This window comes from Leptosomus discolor, chromosome 1 (genome assembly GCF_034619465.1).
Source record: "Leptosomus discolor isolate bLepDis1 chromosome 1, bLepDis1.hap2, whole genome shotgun sequence".
Lineage (NCBI taxonomy): Eukaryota > Metazoa > Chordata > Aves > Leptosomiformes > Leptosomidae > Leptosomus > Leptosomus discolor.
In genome coordinates, this window is record NC_141391.1 from 2,870,210 (window position 1) to 2,887,217 (window position 17,008).

The 17,008-nt window shown below is 44.9% G+C and overlaps 1 protein-coding gene across 1 annotated transcript in view; it reads left to right on the forward strand.

Annotated features, from left to right (window-relative positions):
- Window positions 1-17,008, forward strand: part of UVRAG (UV radiation resistance associated) — a 98,865-nt gene that overhangs the window by 69,927 nt on the left and 11,930 nt on the right. Inside the window, exon 14 of the mRNA XM_086481634.1 lies at window positions 15,886-15,977. Coding sequence (XP_086337760.1) covers window positions 15,886-15,977 — 92 coding nt within the window. The remainder of the gene's footprint in view (window positions 1-15,885; window positions 15,978-17,008) is intronic.

A 17,008-nucleotide genomic window follows, 5' to 3' on the forward strand; every position in this document is an offset into this window, starting at 1 on the left:
CCATTGCTATCAAACCAATGCTTTCCTTAATCACTACTTAGGTAAATATGTTAATTCACTCTCGAACTTGTGAGTCGTGAGGCTGCTTGCTTTGCTTTTCAGCCTTCCCGGTGGTGGTTCTCTTCTGGGGTTTGCTGTTCAGTTGTGTGCACTGTGCTTCCTTCTTGACTGAGATTATGCCCTCCTCGTTCAGCCCAAGTTGGTGGTCTTTCCACTTCTTGTGGTCTGGGTTAGTTGGCACTTGTGCCCCTACTATTTTTTTAATAGGAACTGTCACCACTTCGCTTGTTTTCTTGTTTTTCTCTTTGCCTGGTCGTCTCCGGGTTGTTACCGCTGTTGGACCTACTGAAAATCTCTCGTTGCAATTTTGTTCTTGTCTTATTTCTAAAGAGCTATGAACGGTTGAACACATGGTCACTCACCCGTGGTGCCTTCCAAGTCCTTGCAGTTGGTTCCTGGCACGTGTTTAAACTCATAAAAGTAAATGAAGACTTTAAGTACGTATTTGTATAAAAAAAGGTTCCAAATTTACATAGGGTCACTGGTGCTGGTGCAAGCTCGAGTACTCGGTGGCCAGCCTTTGAAGTGGTTTGTACAACACCAGTGGTTCACATGTTAATGCTCGAGATTTGTGTGCTGTTGAATATAAAAACATAATAAAAGTAAATCGGAATTTTTGGGGGGCTTCTACTACTCATTTAATCAGGAAAGTGTTATTGAAGTCCGTATAAACTGTTGTAGTCACCTTTGTTTTGATATCCTTGGTCAAATATTGCAGCTTTTTATAGTCCTGCCAAGGGGAAATTCCATTGTGAAAGCAGGACAGGTAGATAACACGCAGAAATACATCACAAAACTTGTGTACTCAGGGGCTGACCCGATCTAAAAACCTGAGAGCGTTTGAATCCTTTGTGTGCCGCTTTGGAGGCTGGAACTGTTGAATTTCAGTAGCTTTTAGGAGATCTTAAGGGTGCTTTGAGAGAAGCTTCCAGATATGCTTAGTTCATGTGAATGTGTGAAAATAGTGAAGTTTGGGTGGAGAATGAGCTGCTGCCTCTTTCTTATCTCTAGACCATCACAACCTGGGAAGGGATCCTTTCAAGGCCCGAAAGTGTTGGCCTGAATTCAGAGAACCAGTCCTGCAAATTATTCTGCCGGGAATAAATGCAGAGCGGTTGCTTAATTCCCTCTGGGTGCTGTGGGAAGACTGGAGGTGCCTAGGAAGAGCAGTGCTGACTCTGCTGGAGGGTTAAGAGAAGAGCTTGGGTCTCCATCACCTTGCTTGAGTCATTCATGCAAGTCTTGATCACTGTGGGTACCAAAGAGCCTGGAAAAAACTCTTATCAACTTAAAAGAAATGCTTGAAAGGATTTGTGTAAGCTTCCCTGCTTTCATAGATTTTGATATTTATTTTTCTTTCCTTTCACAATTACCTGGAGTTCTGGTGGCGAGGAGAAACGTGAGTGGGGAAGAAGTGAGGCTGGGTTAATATTAAGTAAAATTACTGAAATAAAAACTCTTCTAGAGATAAAGTGGTACTGTTTTGTTGAACAGCGGGATAATAACAATGAAAACCACATCTTGCACTCGGGAGAATTCAGCTGGAATTAGAAGCAGCTCAGTGCTAGCTTGGTAGAGCATTTATTTGGAGAAACTTGCTTTGCTGTTACATTCCGAAGTCAAAACAATGTGTGTTAATTCCGAGAGTTCATAATAACTTCCATCTGTATGTGAGCACAAATTGTTTCAATCCCCATATTTTCTATCTGTAAAATTGAATCCCTCACGAAGTTCACAGAGTAGCTTTTTAAGTTGGGTAGTATTAGGTAAGACCATAAATTTCCAGGTTAAGATTTCAGCTCTTTGGCTCTAATGAACGTACAAATATGTTGCTTTTTTCAAAGGGAAATTAGTGACTTACGTCTCGTAACATCAACAACAACAAAAATCGCTGTCGTTCCAGAGCACTGTGAAAGGTGAAGCACAATACAGTTGCTAAAAACAGGAGCGGATTGCTCAGCTCTCAAAAGCGTTAGGCACTGGGAGATCGTTCCGTAAGTAGCTGGCCCCGAACTGCAGCTGCTAAGTTATGGATAGGTGTGGAGTATCTGAGGAAGATGAGGCTTTAGTAGGAGGATGAAATGAACTCTTGCTGGTTTTCACAGTGGAGCAGTTGTGATTATACCGTGAAAACTCCGTGTTACAGTGGATGGATGTTAGGAACTCACTGAGGCTTTGTGAGGCTTTTTGGGGGGCGGTAAGCGCACACACAGCACGGGCATCTCCGTTCTCATCGCTCTGGACATACACTGCGTGTGGCACACAGCTCGGCTAGGGCATAGATGTGGACCTTGCGAAGCTGAGCTCTCACACATCCTTCAGCAGTGGTCTTGGTGCTCCAGATTTTTATCTCTGTTAATTATTATTAATATTTTTTTAACTTCAGAATGCGTGGGGGTGAGTGCAGTGGCTTTGAGTTTCCAATCTCAAAGCCTGTAGAAAGAAAGAAGCTTTATTACTGGCTGTTTTGCTGTCTTTCCTTCATTCCCAGAGCCTTGATTCCTTGTGTCTGGCTTCAATGTAGGTTCTTTGTTACGTATGAAGAGACGATCTTATTTTAGCGACCATCCTTCTTGAGGTGAGTCCTTAGTTGAGCACGCACCGTGTCGCTACCCGAGAACATCTGGCCCAAAGTTGTACGCAAGATGGTATCACGTCATTATTTCTAACCCATGCATATGTGATGTGTAGTCATTGAGGAGAGCACGACCATCTCTGGTTCATGAAACTTCCAGGTCCTTCAGGTGTTCAAGAGTTGTCTCTTCTATGAGATTTGACAGGAGCTATTCCTCATCCCATTGCGAGATTGCTTGGAAAGGAAATGCGTCGTACCTGTAGAGCTCGTTTCTTCTGGTCCCGTCCAGAAGGGCATTTATTGCACGGGACAATCAACTTCTTTGCAGCTTTGAGTATCAAACGATGACTTGGTGTTTCAGTCAGCCACCGAAGCGGGTGGAGCTTGGTTCATCTCTTGATCTGGATTTCTTCATCTGAGTGTCAGCCCAGCCTCACCATAGTACCGTGGGCCAGAACAGTGATCACCGCGAGACCTCTTTTAGTCTTGTTGCTGCTGTGACCTTGGTCGTGACCTTGGTCATGGCCTTCATCTGCCGTTAGCGGACGTGGCCTCAGGAGTGGTGGTGTTCTGTCTTTGTCTCAATTACTGGCTCATGAAAGGAGACTTGCAAAGCCGGGTATCGAGTAGTTTGGACTGTTCTGCAACTCTCTGAGTTCCTGGAGGTAAGCTAAAGAGTGAACGTACCCCGTCTTACCCCAGTTCGTTGCTGGTGTTTGCCGGGGAGGATCTGCAGTTGGTGGCAGTCAGAGCGTCGCTTCCAGGTTTTGTGAGATCTGTTGGTTCGTTACACTGCATGAGTTAAGGGTTTGGTTTTTTTTCTGTTCAGGCTGAATGCGTGCTCACCATCACCTCACAAGGCAAGGCCCCTCTTCTGATCCGGCCTTGGTTTCTTTTGTGAGACAAATACCGAGCGGTGTTAGACGGATACCCCTAGTCCCATTGGCATGATTTGCTCAGCCCTGGCCGAAGAGTAGTGCTGCTTTCATCTGACAGTCGTTAGCAACAGATGAACTTTGCTATTCGACATGAAAAAGCAAAAAATCCCTCAAACAATCTTTTGTCAGCTCCCCCAAGGGTGTTTGTTTTCACGGCAGCGCGATGCACATCCAAGCAAGTAACTCGTGTCTAGCCCTCCCTTTGTGTGCCCAGAGCCGCTGTGTCCACATGGTGGCAGACAACGTTTATGTGCTTTGTGTAACCTGCTAGAGATGTGGATCAGCCAACGCTGCTCTCGTGGGAACGGTGCTTTTTGGTTCAGTTGCTTGTCGAATGCACGAGGTGAGTAACGTTCACAGAAGAAAAGCAAAATGCTTCTTGGTGCGTTTTAGTTGCAGTCAAACTGATATCTTTCTAATAGCCGCGTGGAATAAAAGTTGCTTATGTACCAGTGCCATATGTAAGAGACTGAACTGAAATTCAGCTCTTAAACGTGAAATGAGGCAAGATGTTCAGTTTCTGGCTCTATTAGACTATCAAACATGTGAGAAAATCGACTTTATAATAGAAACTATTAAACTTTTCCATGGGAAGTTGAACAGCAGAAATGTTAGGGCTAGAAATTTGTCTTGGCAATAAACACTACCGAGCAGAAGTGTCTTTAAGAGTTCTGTGGGTATCGGTGTAGATGCAGTGGTTATGACCCTTTGAATGTAGGATACTGTGACTTGCACACTACATCTTTTATGAGGCCCCTAAACTAAGGCCATAAAACGTACAGTTCAGAAAGAATGCACTGTCTGAATTTGTGGCCAATTTAACTGCACAGGGAAAAAGTGTTCTTGAAAGAGCGCAGGTTGAAGCCAGAGTCGAGTCCTCATCTTGTAAAGTGCCAAGCATTCATTTTAATGTTAAGAGGAAGGGGCTGCACCTGAAAAACCACCAAGTACCTTCTCCAGCTGTGTAGAGCCAAAAGCTTTTAGGAGAGATTTCATTCCTGAAAGTCTCCTAGGGTAGGAATGGGCTGATACCTAGCCAGATCATTTAGAATTGGGGAATTTACATATGTTTTTTGCAAACTTGTTGGAAGGCTTGCTTGCTTTCCTTTCCTGTCACCCATGCCAAGATAAAATAGGTTGAAATGGGACTGGATTAGCTGTAACAACAGTCACCCTTTCCTTCAGATGAAAGCCTGCCTCTCCCTGCCCGTAGGCAATCTGTACAGGTCAGCGAAGGCCCGTGTTGACTTGTGGTGTAGAGGAGCAGGTCTTGGCTCTCCCACCTCTACTGATCACCTCACCTGCAGCTCGGGCCCAGGCTGGAGGCTGGGTCGCTCGCTCCGGTTGCGGGGAGCGCGGAGCAGATGAGGTGGGGTGAGCGACGCGGTTGGGGGAAACAGGAGAGGTGGCATCACCAGCTGTACCTTAGAGTCACTCCTCCAGGTTTTGGGGACCACCCCCTGCAAGCGTGCCCTGCGTGCTGGATCACTTGTGTACTGTGTAGCTGTCATCGTCTCCGTGCGTTAACTCTTCGGCCTGCTGAGTCTTGTCTTTTTTTTTCTTTTAAAATGAGTATGTGTTTAAAATAGACCCAGAATTCAGTAATCAAAAGGAAAATGGATTCCTGATACAGTTAAGCTGACATAAACACATGTGATTTGCCAACTTAAACTGCTTTCTAGTAGATGTAAGCGCTACATTTGTAAATTGAAAGAGATAGGAAAGTGGGAAGTCTGTTATCAAGCCATGGCACAATGTGTTAGTGTAGGAAAAAAGATGTATAATTTTCCCCCAACGAGTAGGGTGTGTGCTCTGGAGACAAAGCTTGACTGTAGAGATAAAGTGTTAACACCTGTGGAGTTCACAGACCTCTTTTGGGAGCCTGTCTCTTCCTTCGGGAGCCTTCCCGCTTTCTGCCGTGTTGCCGTCTCTTAACGGGGAAAGAAAAACCGTGCTCAAATGCGTATCGTTTCCCGAACCCTCACTTGCTTTAATGCATAAAAATGACTCAAAAATGACTCTTTATCTGTCACTAGCAAGCAAGTGACAAGCTGTGACTTTTTTTTTGGCTAAACCTCTGTTATTTTCGCTTCTCCATCCACATCCTTTGTTCTTCTGTTGTATAGTTTAGTATGTATGTTTTGTGCTCCATGAGGCAGGGTTTGTCTTGTACTTCTCTGCATAGGATTTGGCACATCAGGGCATAAATCCTGTTTTAAAAGCTTTGGATATGACAGCTGCTTAATCATCCATAAATGCCTTTCAGGCTTATACACTGTGGTTGAAGTTTAGAGCAAGCTGCTCTCCGACAATAAAAGGAGTAAAAGCGTCTGATAGGTATTGGCTCATTTACTTTTTGATCAATCCAGAACGCTTGGGAATCCACAATTAAAGTATTTTGTTTTTCAAGAGACTGGAAATACTAAAGGGGCTGCTGTATCTTTCTTTGCTGGCCTTGTGGGTAATACATGTGCATATTTCTCAAGTTAATATTGTGTAAACAGAAGAAACAAGCTGCGGTTCAGCTTAGCAAATACGAGTTGCTAGTCGTTTGCAGGAAGGCCGTTGCTGAGCAGACCTTGGTTTACAGCTCCCCGGCCTCAGCTTTTTAGGTTTGAAAAATCATCCATTATACGAGAAAAGATTTCCAGTACTGGTGTGTCTTTGGTGCCATTCGGTGTTCCCGGCCTGACGGTGTTATCCTGATAGGAAGCAAGCCTTACGCAGGTTAAACTATCGATTCTATACTCCTCGAATGAGAGGTTTTCCCCATTTGATTAAAAATCTAATTTTTTTTTTTTAGAAGTCGTCTTTGCCTGCTAAAAGTAGCAGAATGGATACCTGCGAAGCAGTTTAGCTTGGGTGAAACGTGGGGCTGGGAGCCACGAATCCCCAAATTCTTTGGGCTCAGTGGCGTGGGCCGAATCACTTGCTCTTTGAGCAATACTTTCTCGAAGCGAGAGCCTTTTCGCTTGAAGGAGCAGCGTTCACAAACCTGGGTGAAGGCATTAGAAAAACTGCCAAAAGCTCCGTTTTATCCATGGTAAACCAAGGGCTTTCCCAACATAGAATGAAAGAAGAAATAGTTGAAAGACTTTGTCTTTGCAGTACCGAATGGAGTGCCGCCTTCGTGCACACCGAAATAATCCTTCAGGTTCCTTTCCCGCAACGTCTTAAGGTACAAGGTAAAGCTGGACTGATGCCCAAGGGGGTCTCCCAAGTAATTAGTGAATAGGACAAGAGGAAATGACCTCAAGTTGTGCCAGGGAAGGTTTAGATCGGACATCAGGAAGAATTTCTTCACCAAAAGCGTTGTCAAGCGCTGGAACAACCTGCCCAGGGAAGTGGTGGAGTCGCCATCCCTGGAGGTGTTCAAAAACCCGAGTTGATGTAGCACTTCTGGGCATGGTTGAGTGGGCACGGTGGGGTTGGGTCGACGGTTGGACTTGATGGTCTCAGAGGTCTGTTCCAACCTTACGATTCTAGGATTTGTCAAAATAGGAAGGTAACGAATAAATGTCGGAGGAGCGAGTAGCACCGTATGCGGATTTCCAGAAACGTATTTGGAAACTTCACTGTGTCGCTCTGGACTGTCACCAAGCGATGGAACTCGGTGCCAGCAGAGAGGAGTTCCCAGGCTTACGTGGGTGGGTGGGTGGGTGGGTGGGGATGTCCCTCCAACCCCCCCCGAGCTGATGGCCTGGCCGTGCAGCCGTTCAGCCTGGCTGACGGGTTTGGGCTCTGTGCTGTATTCCCTCTGATTTCCAGCCAGGACAAAGTGGTCGAGTTCTCTGTAGCTGCCTGTGCGCTCCTGAGACTCTTGCCCTTTTGGTGAATATAGGTCAAAAGCAAACTTGAGTGCTCTCCTGCAGCGCAAAATTACTCTTGGGGACCTAAACGTGTCAAGAAAACGTCACTTTTAAAGCGGAGATACAAAACGTTGCTGCTTGTTCTTCTGGCTCTTGCACGTCTGACCTTTTATTCTGTGCCTGATGCAACGAGCTTTTAGTACAACAGCTCGGGATGAATGAGGCCATAGGAAGTAAGTGTGCCCACGTCTTACAATCCAAGAAACACCGCTTTGTGATCCCGAGCTGTTTTCAGAAGCTCTGACCTGAACCTGGAAAGGTTGGGCTGCACGGTTTCACCGCATCGAGCTGTAACGCAGCAAGACGACAGCCCACCAGTAAACGTGGTTTTCGTTAGTTGAGTGCTACACTGGGGAAGGGGGGAAGCTTTTCTGAGGCCAGGAACTGCTCTGTCTTCTAAATTGCCTTTTTTAATATTCTTTGTGTAGAATGGTCGTGGTATGAGAGGCACCTTTATGGGCAAGGGGGCCCGTGAACGTTGTTTTTATAACGAGCTCGCTAGCCACCAGATTTTACAGGAATTGGTTATTTAGGTGAGTGGCTGTTTCCCCCAGCCTGTCTTTGACGATGGTTTCCCATCTCTTTGCTGGGACGCCGGACTCGAAGCATGAAGGCGAAGGTTTGAGACCTCTCTGGAGGGATATTGTGTTTACTCTCAGGAAGGGCTTCACAAATACGAGTGAGCGAGTCCTGGAGGAAACGTGGCTTTTGGCTCATCGAGATGTTGAGTTCAACAGTGTGTTCTGCATGTACTCAAACACGTACTCTTATTTCCTTATTTTCTTGTGGTCTATCTCCAATAAACGCTATTGCTGTGAAACCAAAATCCAGTATTAAATATTGCCTATTATCACATTTCAGTTTTAAAAATCAGAAGAAAACTACTTCATAAATGTTTGGCAGAATATTCCAAGTTCCTGAGCATTAGCATCCAGGCTGCTGCTGTGTTTGAATAATGATCTGACTTTGTATTTTGGTGGATGTGCGGGGAAAGAAGCAGCTTGATGTCATTCGGAGGGAAATAGGTCTGCTGTCAGATGAGAATAGGGTTTCCCTGCTCGCTGCTGAATCGCTCCTGTACTTTGATTTCATGCACGAATTTCCCCTGCCTTTCAGATGGAAGCGAATTAAAATTCTCCAGGCTGAGAGGAAAGGAGACCGGCTGTTCTTGGGGCAGCAAGACCCGGTGGGTGACAAAAAGTTACCGTAGGAATTTGATGCAGTTTGGGAGAACCGAATCCCTTGGAGCTCTGTGCTAGCCTGCCGCCCGCAGACGCTTAGCCATAACACAGAGACGAGCATTTCCCAATTTCGGCATTGACTGTCTTGGAGCAGTGACTTTGCAACACCTTGACTGTTAGTTATCCCCGTGGCAGCTCAGAATAAAAGAGGGGGAAATTCTTTTACTGGTAGCAGCTCGCTGCCTTGTAACTGGGGGGGAATCAGGCTGGTTTAGACTAAGCGTGTTTTAAACGGCAAGGTTGTGAGCAGCCTGTGAAGGGACAGCACCGAATGGAGCTGTTATCTCTTGGTCCCGCTTTGGTTGCTGTTTGTGTGCCTTATTGGTTCATGCTGCATCAAAACCGTGATGGGAGGCCTTTAAGAGGGTTTCAACGAAGGCTTGTTTTGAGGCGCGCTGGGTCGGCTTGAGGAGCTCGAACGCGTGCGCCCAGCGGGTTAACGAAGGACACGGGTCTTCAAGGATGGTGATGTAACTCCTTTTTCTTCTTCGTTTAGTCCTCTTAAGAAGGATTGCAAAGTAAACGTCTTGCTTTTCAGGGTGGACCTCTGAACAGCGTTGAAATCCACTCGGGGGGGGGGGGGGGGGGGGGAGAGAGGCAGGCGTCGGCGTATCAAGATCTCCACAAAAATAGCTGTGTGTTCGAGCGCTTCCTCTTGTGGGGATGAGGGCTGTCACTGCTGTGACAGTCCCCTGTTTGCTCCTTCTGAAAGCACGATTGAGGACTTGAAGACTTGTTGCAGCCACAGTGCTTGCTATGGTGCTGCTTTTTTCTCCCCTCTCCTACTTCCCCAAGAAACTTTAAAAAAAAAAAAAAGGCAAAAAAAAAAAAGCGCCTTGATTAGGTTGCTTTCCAAACTGTGATGAATACATACTGACAGTCTTTTGAATATGAAAAATCAAAATGAATTTTAACTGTTTGGCTTTGAGATATGCTATCTAAAGAGCTAATTGGTACCGCCGTGTGTTTCACTAACGTTGCAGCTTAAGGGTGGTTTTTTTTTTTCGGTAAACCCCGCGTAGCTGTTTAGAACTAGAACCACCAGCCAGATTTAATAAAACAAAGGCGAGCAACACGTTCAGAGTGCAAATAATCTACAATTTTATAATTTCCCCCAAAAGGTATAAACACACACAGCTGTTTATATAGCAGCAGGCATTATTTCACTGATCCCCCAAGGTTGTTTATATAGCAACAGGCATTATAACAACACTTTCTGTTTTCATTATTGCCGTGCTTAGTCATCTGAATCCCAGCCAGTGCTCCTTCATACTCTGAAAAGTCATCCAGGATCTTGTAAAACAATTAACTATGTCATTTTATTAAAACTTGCATTTTATATTTCTGTCCCAGCGTTTGACATCCTCTGAAAACCTTCTGTAAATGCTTGGCTTCCAACCAATGCTGCGAACTTGATTGAAAGAACACTTTTTTTGCTTCTATTTTTGTCGGTGGGTTTTCACATTTGTGGAGCAGATGTCCTTTGAAATGCTTGGTGCTATCGAGAGGAGCTCCTTCTTGAACTGAAAATAATTCAGAATTGCTCTTGACTGCCTTAGTGCGTGAGCTTGCGTAGGGGAGTGAGGGGTTGGGGTCAGCCTCTTGTGTAGATGCAGGCGGTGCTACGACACCGAGGACCGGTTGCCTGGAGTAGGGACGAAGAGAAATGCAAAAATACCGGAGGTTTCGGCGTAGGCTCGAGTGTTCTGCAGAACATGTACTGAAGTGGCTGGTGTTTTGAACTTGATTAACATAGTCTGAGCTGCAAGACTGCTTCCACATGGCTTCGCTAGAACAAGCCTGGGGAAACAATAGGGTAAATGGTGAACAGATGAGTTCAGAATTGGAGTCATTCTGCACTCCTCCGAAAAAAAAAAAAAAAAAGGATATTCCAGTCCAGGTACTCTGTGGTTTCTGGCTGGAGGTAAATGCGTGTGCTGGTGTACCATTAGTCATTAAACACTGTTACAGCAATTAGCGTAGAAAATGGGCTATTCTTCTTTGCACGTAAATGCAGGATGTTGTTTTTCTCAAGAGGCAGTCCCTTAGTGGCAAGAGCCCTCGTTTTGATCTGGGCTGCCATCTGATATTACCCAGAAATAAGAAAGATAGCTAAATGGGTTCTTTTTAAGCCAGCTTATTTGAAAAACATTAATAATTCTAGTACTTACCTTTCTGAGAGAGTAGCCGCAGCTTTGCAGGTTTGTGTTTTAATACCTTAACAAACGAGGCAGCTACACTCGTCATGACTTGGGTGAATGAATGTTTTAGCACTGAATTGTTGCCTTAAGGAAGGTGGTCACCTTTTAATGTTGTCTGACGTGATTTTAATTAACCGTACTTGTCTGGTTGACAGAGTAAATTACCTGGAAGGTGTTTGGATAGCAGGCGTGGTTTGGAGACGCTCCGGGTGGAGCTGATTCCCTGCCAAGGACTGAAAACTTCCTTCCAATAGGAGTGCAAACCGTTGCACAGAAGGAAATGCTGGTAGAACCCTGAGCGACTGAGTATTTATTTATTTATTTTCCCTCTTCCTGAAGAGTCTAAACCAATTATGCCCGGCTTGTTAGGAGTTAACTTTAATTTGTTTGTCATGCCTCACCTACAGTCGCGTTAGCTGGAACAGTTTTCTTAGTCTTTGATGGAAATGAAGTGTGCCAACGTTGTATTAGAAAGCTAATAAAAGTTCTAAGAATAAATCTACATTTCACTCTGAGAACGACCGCTTTAAATGCAGCTTATTTCAACACTTTGGGTTTTCCGTGGTGTTGGAATAAATGGCAAATATAATATAAAATACCCCCTGGTATGATAGGCTGGTGTTCTGTAGGGGTAGAGTTGGCCTTACCAGGAATGTAGTCTCCTCTTTCCTCAGATTGTCCTGTACGGATGTTTCCTGAGATTGTCTGAGGACAGAAAAAACCTTCAGGTTTTACAGCAGCAGTTTAGGCAGTTACCTACTGACAGTTACAGCGGCTGTCTGTCCTCTTCTCAAAGTCTTGTAACGCTGAAATTCTGACGTTTATCACGCTGGATTTACAGTGTCAGAGGTTTGAGATACAAGTGCTTTAAGAAAGGAATCAAATTGGATGAATCTAGAGTTGTTTTCTAAAATCTTGTAGAAACATGAATATGTACCTTTTTTTTAAAGTTATATCTGATTAGCTACTTGCGTCTCTAATTAAATAATTTGGAACGATGTCAGTTAACTTAGAAGCCAAAGCAACAAAAGGACAGTAAAATCTTGAAGCTTTGAGATGAGTAAAAGGAGTTAATCTGTGCAATTAAGGAAATTACAAAGTGAGGGTTTTTTTTTCCCCCTTAAATTTCAGTACCCTTATGTTCTTGTGTCTTGAACTATTCATAAAATCCGATGCATCTCTTATCTGCCACATCTTGTTTCTGTGGAGTAAGTATTGCTGGTAACTGGTGTGAGAGCAGACTCGGAGCCCTGTTGGAAGCGTCTGATGTCTTCGGCTTTTTTCCCAGTTCACGTTGACTCTGTGTTTTTGTTCAATCAAGTAACATTTCACGCAGCACTTGGGAAAACAAAGCTGTATGTCGGAGCTTAAATACTCGCGAGGTAACAGCAATTAGTGTTTTATTACTTGAACATCGTTAATGATTTACTCACAGTCCCACAGAGAATACGCGGTCATAAATGCGAACACAAATCTTGGACACTTGTTCCCTCCGAACAGGCACGTTTTCTTTGGATGGCCGGGCCTGTAATGTCCTGAAGGAACAACCTGATCTTCAAATCAAAGGCTGCTTTTGCAAACGACACTTGGTTCCTTTGGAACCTGCGGGGCGGGTGGAGGTGGGTGACGCTTAATAGCCATAACTGAAACGTGAGCTCCTTGCCTCTTCTCTTTATATCTTCTATAAGGCTAAATTCTATCTTTTAAGTTGCTTTTAGCTGTCGTGAGCAAAGCAGCTGTCCTCTCCCTGCATCCTTCTGTTTGGAAAATGATTTTGGTGTCAAAGGGTACTTGTACGAATCCTGCCGGCCCAGGGGACGGTTATTGCTGCTGTTCAGTGTCTCACGGTTTATTTCTTGAGGTGTAGTAACCACCCCTGTGCGTGCGGTGTTGGCTGTTACAACATAGGGAACTTAAGGGAAGGTGTATGAGAAATGTTTGGTGGTTTGGGGGGGAAAAAAGCCCCAGTCCTTACTAGTGATGCAGAGGGTAAGAGCAGGAGGAAGAGGAGTTCTGCTCCTGTAAGTAAAAGAGAAATCTCTCTTTCCCCCCGCTCCGTCCAAGCTCCCGTTTGCTGTGTGCTGTCCGTGTCGTGGGCTCTCTCACTCGGCGGAGGTGCAGAGGTTGCTTTTTGGGGGTGCGCGAGCCTACCGCAGACCTCTGCGAAGTCGGAGGGAACCTCGTTGCGTTCGTGGGGAGGTAATTTTGGAAGCAGACTAAAACCTGGGAAGCGGCTCGTGGCCGTGATGCTTCAGCTGAGGTTGGTTTTTTTTTTTTTTCCCTGTCACTAGAAGGCAGATGCGTTTTTCAGCAGCCTCTGGGTTTACTTGTAGGTTTGTTTCGTAAGTACATCGTTATCAGCTTGTGCTGATACAGACACACGAGGCGATATTGCTCTGTAAGCTCTTACAAAGCCAAAACAGAGGGCAGTTTATAAAGTTCTATCGTGTTTTTTCTGGAGCTTACATCCTAACTTCGCTTACTGTGCGTCTCTACTGTTTGCAGTATGAAAATGTGTTTTAGCAGAAACTGGTTTTGCTCATGTTTGGGTACGAGTCTCGCACGCATGCCTCTGGTCTTGGCTGTTGGAAGGGGAGGGATCCCTTAATCCAATTCGTTTCATGCTCTGAAACCTTAGAATTTAAGGATGACTGTAAAAAGGGGTATTCTGCGAACATTTGATTGTAGTAGGAGGAACAAATGTAATGGTTTTGATTTGGCGCTTTTTTTTTTTCTTTTTTATTTCTTTTGCCCCAGGCTAGTTCCTTGGTTAACCAAATCCACTGTAATCCCATCAGGAGAATGTGGTGATCGTTCAGTAATTTATATTGTATGGTTGTCTTAATCCAGGTTCTGTCACTGTAGCAGAAAATATGAAGCCAAGCCCACCATATGACTTGGCTGTGTCCATATGGAAATAATAAACTGTGTAATAAATGGCCTCCTGTTGTACAATGAAGTACTGAGGATGATTATTTTTTTTTTTTTTCCTTCCAAAGCAATTTTTCTTTCTAAAACTCAGACAAGCGTAGAAATCATTCCCAGTTTCAAGTCTTTTTCTGTGAAAAACTGAGTGGTCCGTTGGTCGGGAGAAGTCAGGAATCTTTCTTAGAGGATGCTTGCCTACACCTTACTTTCATGAATTATGGAAGCAGGTGTGTAATTCTGAAGAACAAATTTAACTTTGAGCGGGTGTCTTGGTTTGAAAGGCAGGTGTCTGCGGAGGAAGGCAGGAGCCTCCCTTGAAATGGAAAGTGCAACCCCCTTCCCTCCAAATTATTATAATTTTGAAATCAACGGGCCTTCAGGCAAAGATATGGGGAATAGGAATAACAGTTCTTTACATATATATATATATATATATATATATATATAAAAAAGAAAAACCACAACGCAGAAAAAAAACCCAACCCCCTGGTTTACACTGACAGAGTCAGGAATACAACCTGACCCCCTGTTAGGGTGGCAGTAGCAGTCCGATAAGATGCTGGCTGCAGTCCTCCTGAAGCGATGGGTGTAGTTCTGTGGAAGCAGCAATCAGGTAAAAGGGTCTGGTCTTCCTCCGAAGGTCCAGTGGTAGGTAGGTAGCTCTTGTCCTCTGGAACTCCAGTGGGGGGAAAAGCTCCTCTGGGAATCCAGTGGAAGAAGGCTGCTAGGGTGTTGGAGATCTCCGTTTTTATTTGGCATGGACTGCTTGGCTCCTTCCCCCCGGGCGGAGCATCTCACCATGGGATGGGGAGTCGTGAGGCAGTTCCTTGATGGGCCATGAACAGGAGATAGCCCAGGAGCGAGTTATCGATGGGTCAGGCGATAAGGCATTGTTGTGCCCATGAACAGGAGATGGTCCAGAGGGGGGAGGCAGGGAGCACCGCCCCACCTGGTCTCAACAGCTCCTGAAGACGGTAATAGAATACTTTTTTTTTCTCCTTTTGGCACATTTTACACTGTAACCTGGGACAGCGGGCTTGTTCCGTGTTTCAGCAAGTAGCTCCGTCGGCATCAAACCTGTGCAGTTACTGTGTGTGCCTACCGGAGGCTCGCTGTGACTTCCAGAGGGTGTTGACGCCTGCTGAGAACTGCTCCTTAAGCTCACGCTGCTTCATTCCCACAATCTTAAAGATGCTGGAATTTGGGGATTTTTCTTTTTAACGTATTTTAACCGCATGAGGGATAAATTTCCCTGAAGTTTTGAGATTCAAACTTGAAAGAAAGACTTTGTCCTCTCCAGGGGCTGTTTTCTTCAGAGGTTGTTTTTAGTTTGGGGATTTCTTAAATAAGGAGTTTGTAATTACCAGCAGTGACAGTTGTGTCACGTGTACTTCATTTGATAATCTGAGGGTAAAAGCGAGCTGTGGTTTGCAGGGAGCCAGTGTATTGAGTCCCTTCATAAAGGAGTTAATATTTGGGTTAAAATCAGTGTTTGAAGCCTTTCTCTTAGCTACCTGGCACTTGAACGCTGGGTTTAATTATGAGAATGATAGCAGCAGTTTAAATGTTGATGTAAACTGCATAAGGAACACCGAGCTGGGTCAGTTGTGTGACACTATGTGCTGTTAGTAGTTGATATTAATGGGATAATTCCACCACTGGCTCCAGCATACATGGATACGCTCAGGATGACAGATGATTCTTGCACACAAATAAATCGGTAAATACGGAACGTTGTGTTGAAATTCGGTCTTTTCACTTAATGACTGTATTTTGATGAAGCTGTGAGGCTGCTCTCCTGTTACAGATAGGAAATGGAAAAAGTGTAATGAGGTTAAACCGTCAGATTGACTGATTATTTTGTCCCTGTGCTTGGGTGGGTTTTGCTAATATGTGGTTATGAGTATTAAATGGAACATTTCCTTAAGAGGAACAGATCTCTTGGAACTGCTTGATTAGCCTGCGTTTTCTTTGAAAACCTAGTAAATTAACTGACCATAACGTTCTGTTCGTTGGAATCTGGGATTTGGAAGGCGGTGCTGATTTCCTTTTTTTTTTTTCCTGTTCTTGTAGCTTAGATACCAACATGGGCTGAGTACTCCAGATCTACGGCAAACTCTTCCTAACCTGAAAAACTTCATGGAGCTTGGGCTGATGGTTAGGTGGTGAGTATTTTTGCCTGTGATTAAAGAGGTGGGTGCTACAAGGGATTTAGATCTAAGGACTTTTCACAAACAAGCAGCTCCTCTTTACGAGAGTTAAACGTGCTCAGGGAAGATTGTGACTTTCCCAAAATACAGACCGTGTGAATCTCCACAATATGCTACAATTTTCTTTTGCTTTTATAGTATTTTCCATATGATGGGCCTGCAATGCTTCTCTGAGGTGTAAGGAGCAGGGGGGGGGGAAGAATGAACAGTGTTCTTCACTAGAGGGAGGCGAAATAATTGTTCTCTTCAGACTGTATCTAAGGCTTGGTAGCAAATGCATCTTCTTATTGTGATAGTCCAGGAGGGTAGAAAGGCATAACCACCTTAGCAGAACAGGCCTTAGCCTGATCAGTACCTGGCTTCCCATTGCTTTAAACGTGTGATTCGAGGGAGCTGCCTGGGGATCTGAATTCTAGTCGACACGGTTTGCGTTGAGTTTAATTGCTGCTGCTGAAAATCTGTCGCCGTTGCTGAATGGGAGGCTACGTTAATAAGGAACTGAAGGTTGTAGGAACCTCCCAGGGGAATCTTGAGTGCTCCTGTCCTGATTCGCTCCGGAGGATCCAGGCTTGCTCCCCACTGTCTGTGCAGAAAATCAAAGCGGTCTGGTTTCCTTGTTACAGGACTGAAGTTAGCGTAGGCTTGTCTTGCAGCAGTTGTTTGAGCGTGAGGCTTCACCCGCTCTCCTCAAACCCCCTGAGATAAACTTTACTAAGCGTGGAAGGCGTAATTCACTAGCAAGTGTGTTTCTGCAGGCGTCAGATGCTTTGCATTCTCATTTTTTTTTTTTTAATTCGTGGTCTCTGAACTGTGTGCGCTCATGCAGCCTCTGACCTGAAGCAATTATTTTGTCCTGCATTCTCATCATCACCCTTTGGGTGCCTGAATCCCACCCAAACGTTGCGTTGTGCCGTTTTACGATCCCTAGGTTAAATTATTCCCTGCTCCAAAGTTGCACAGGCCTTGTGTGGTCCCCGTGTCCTACC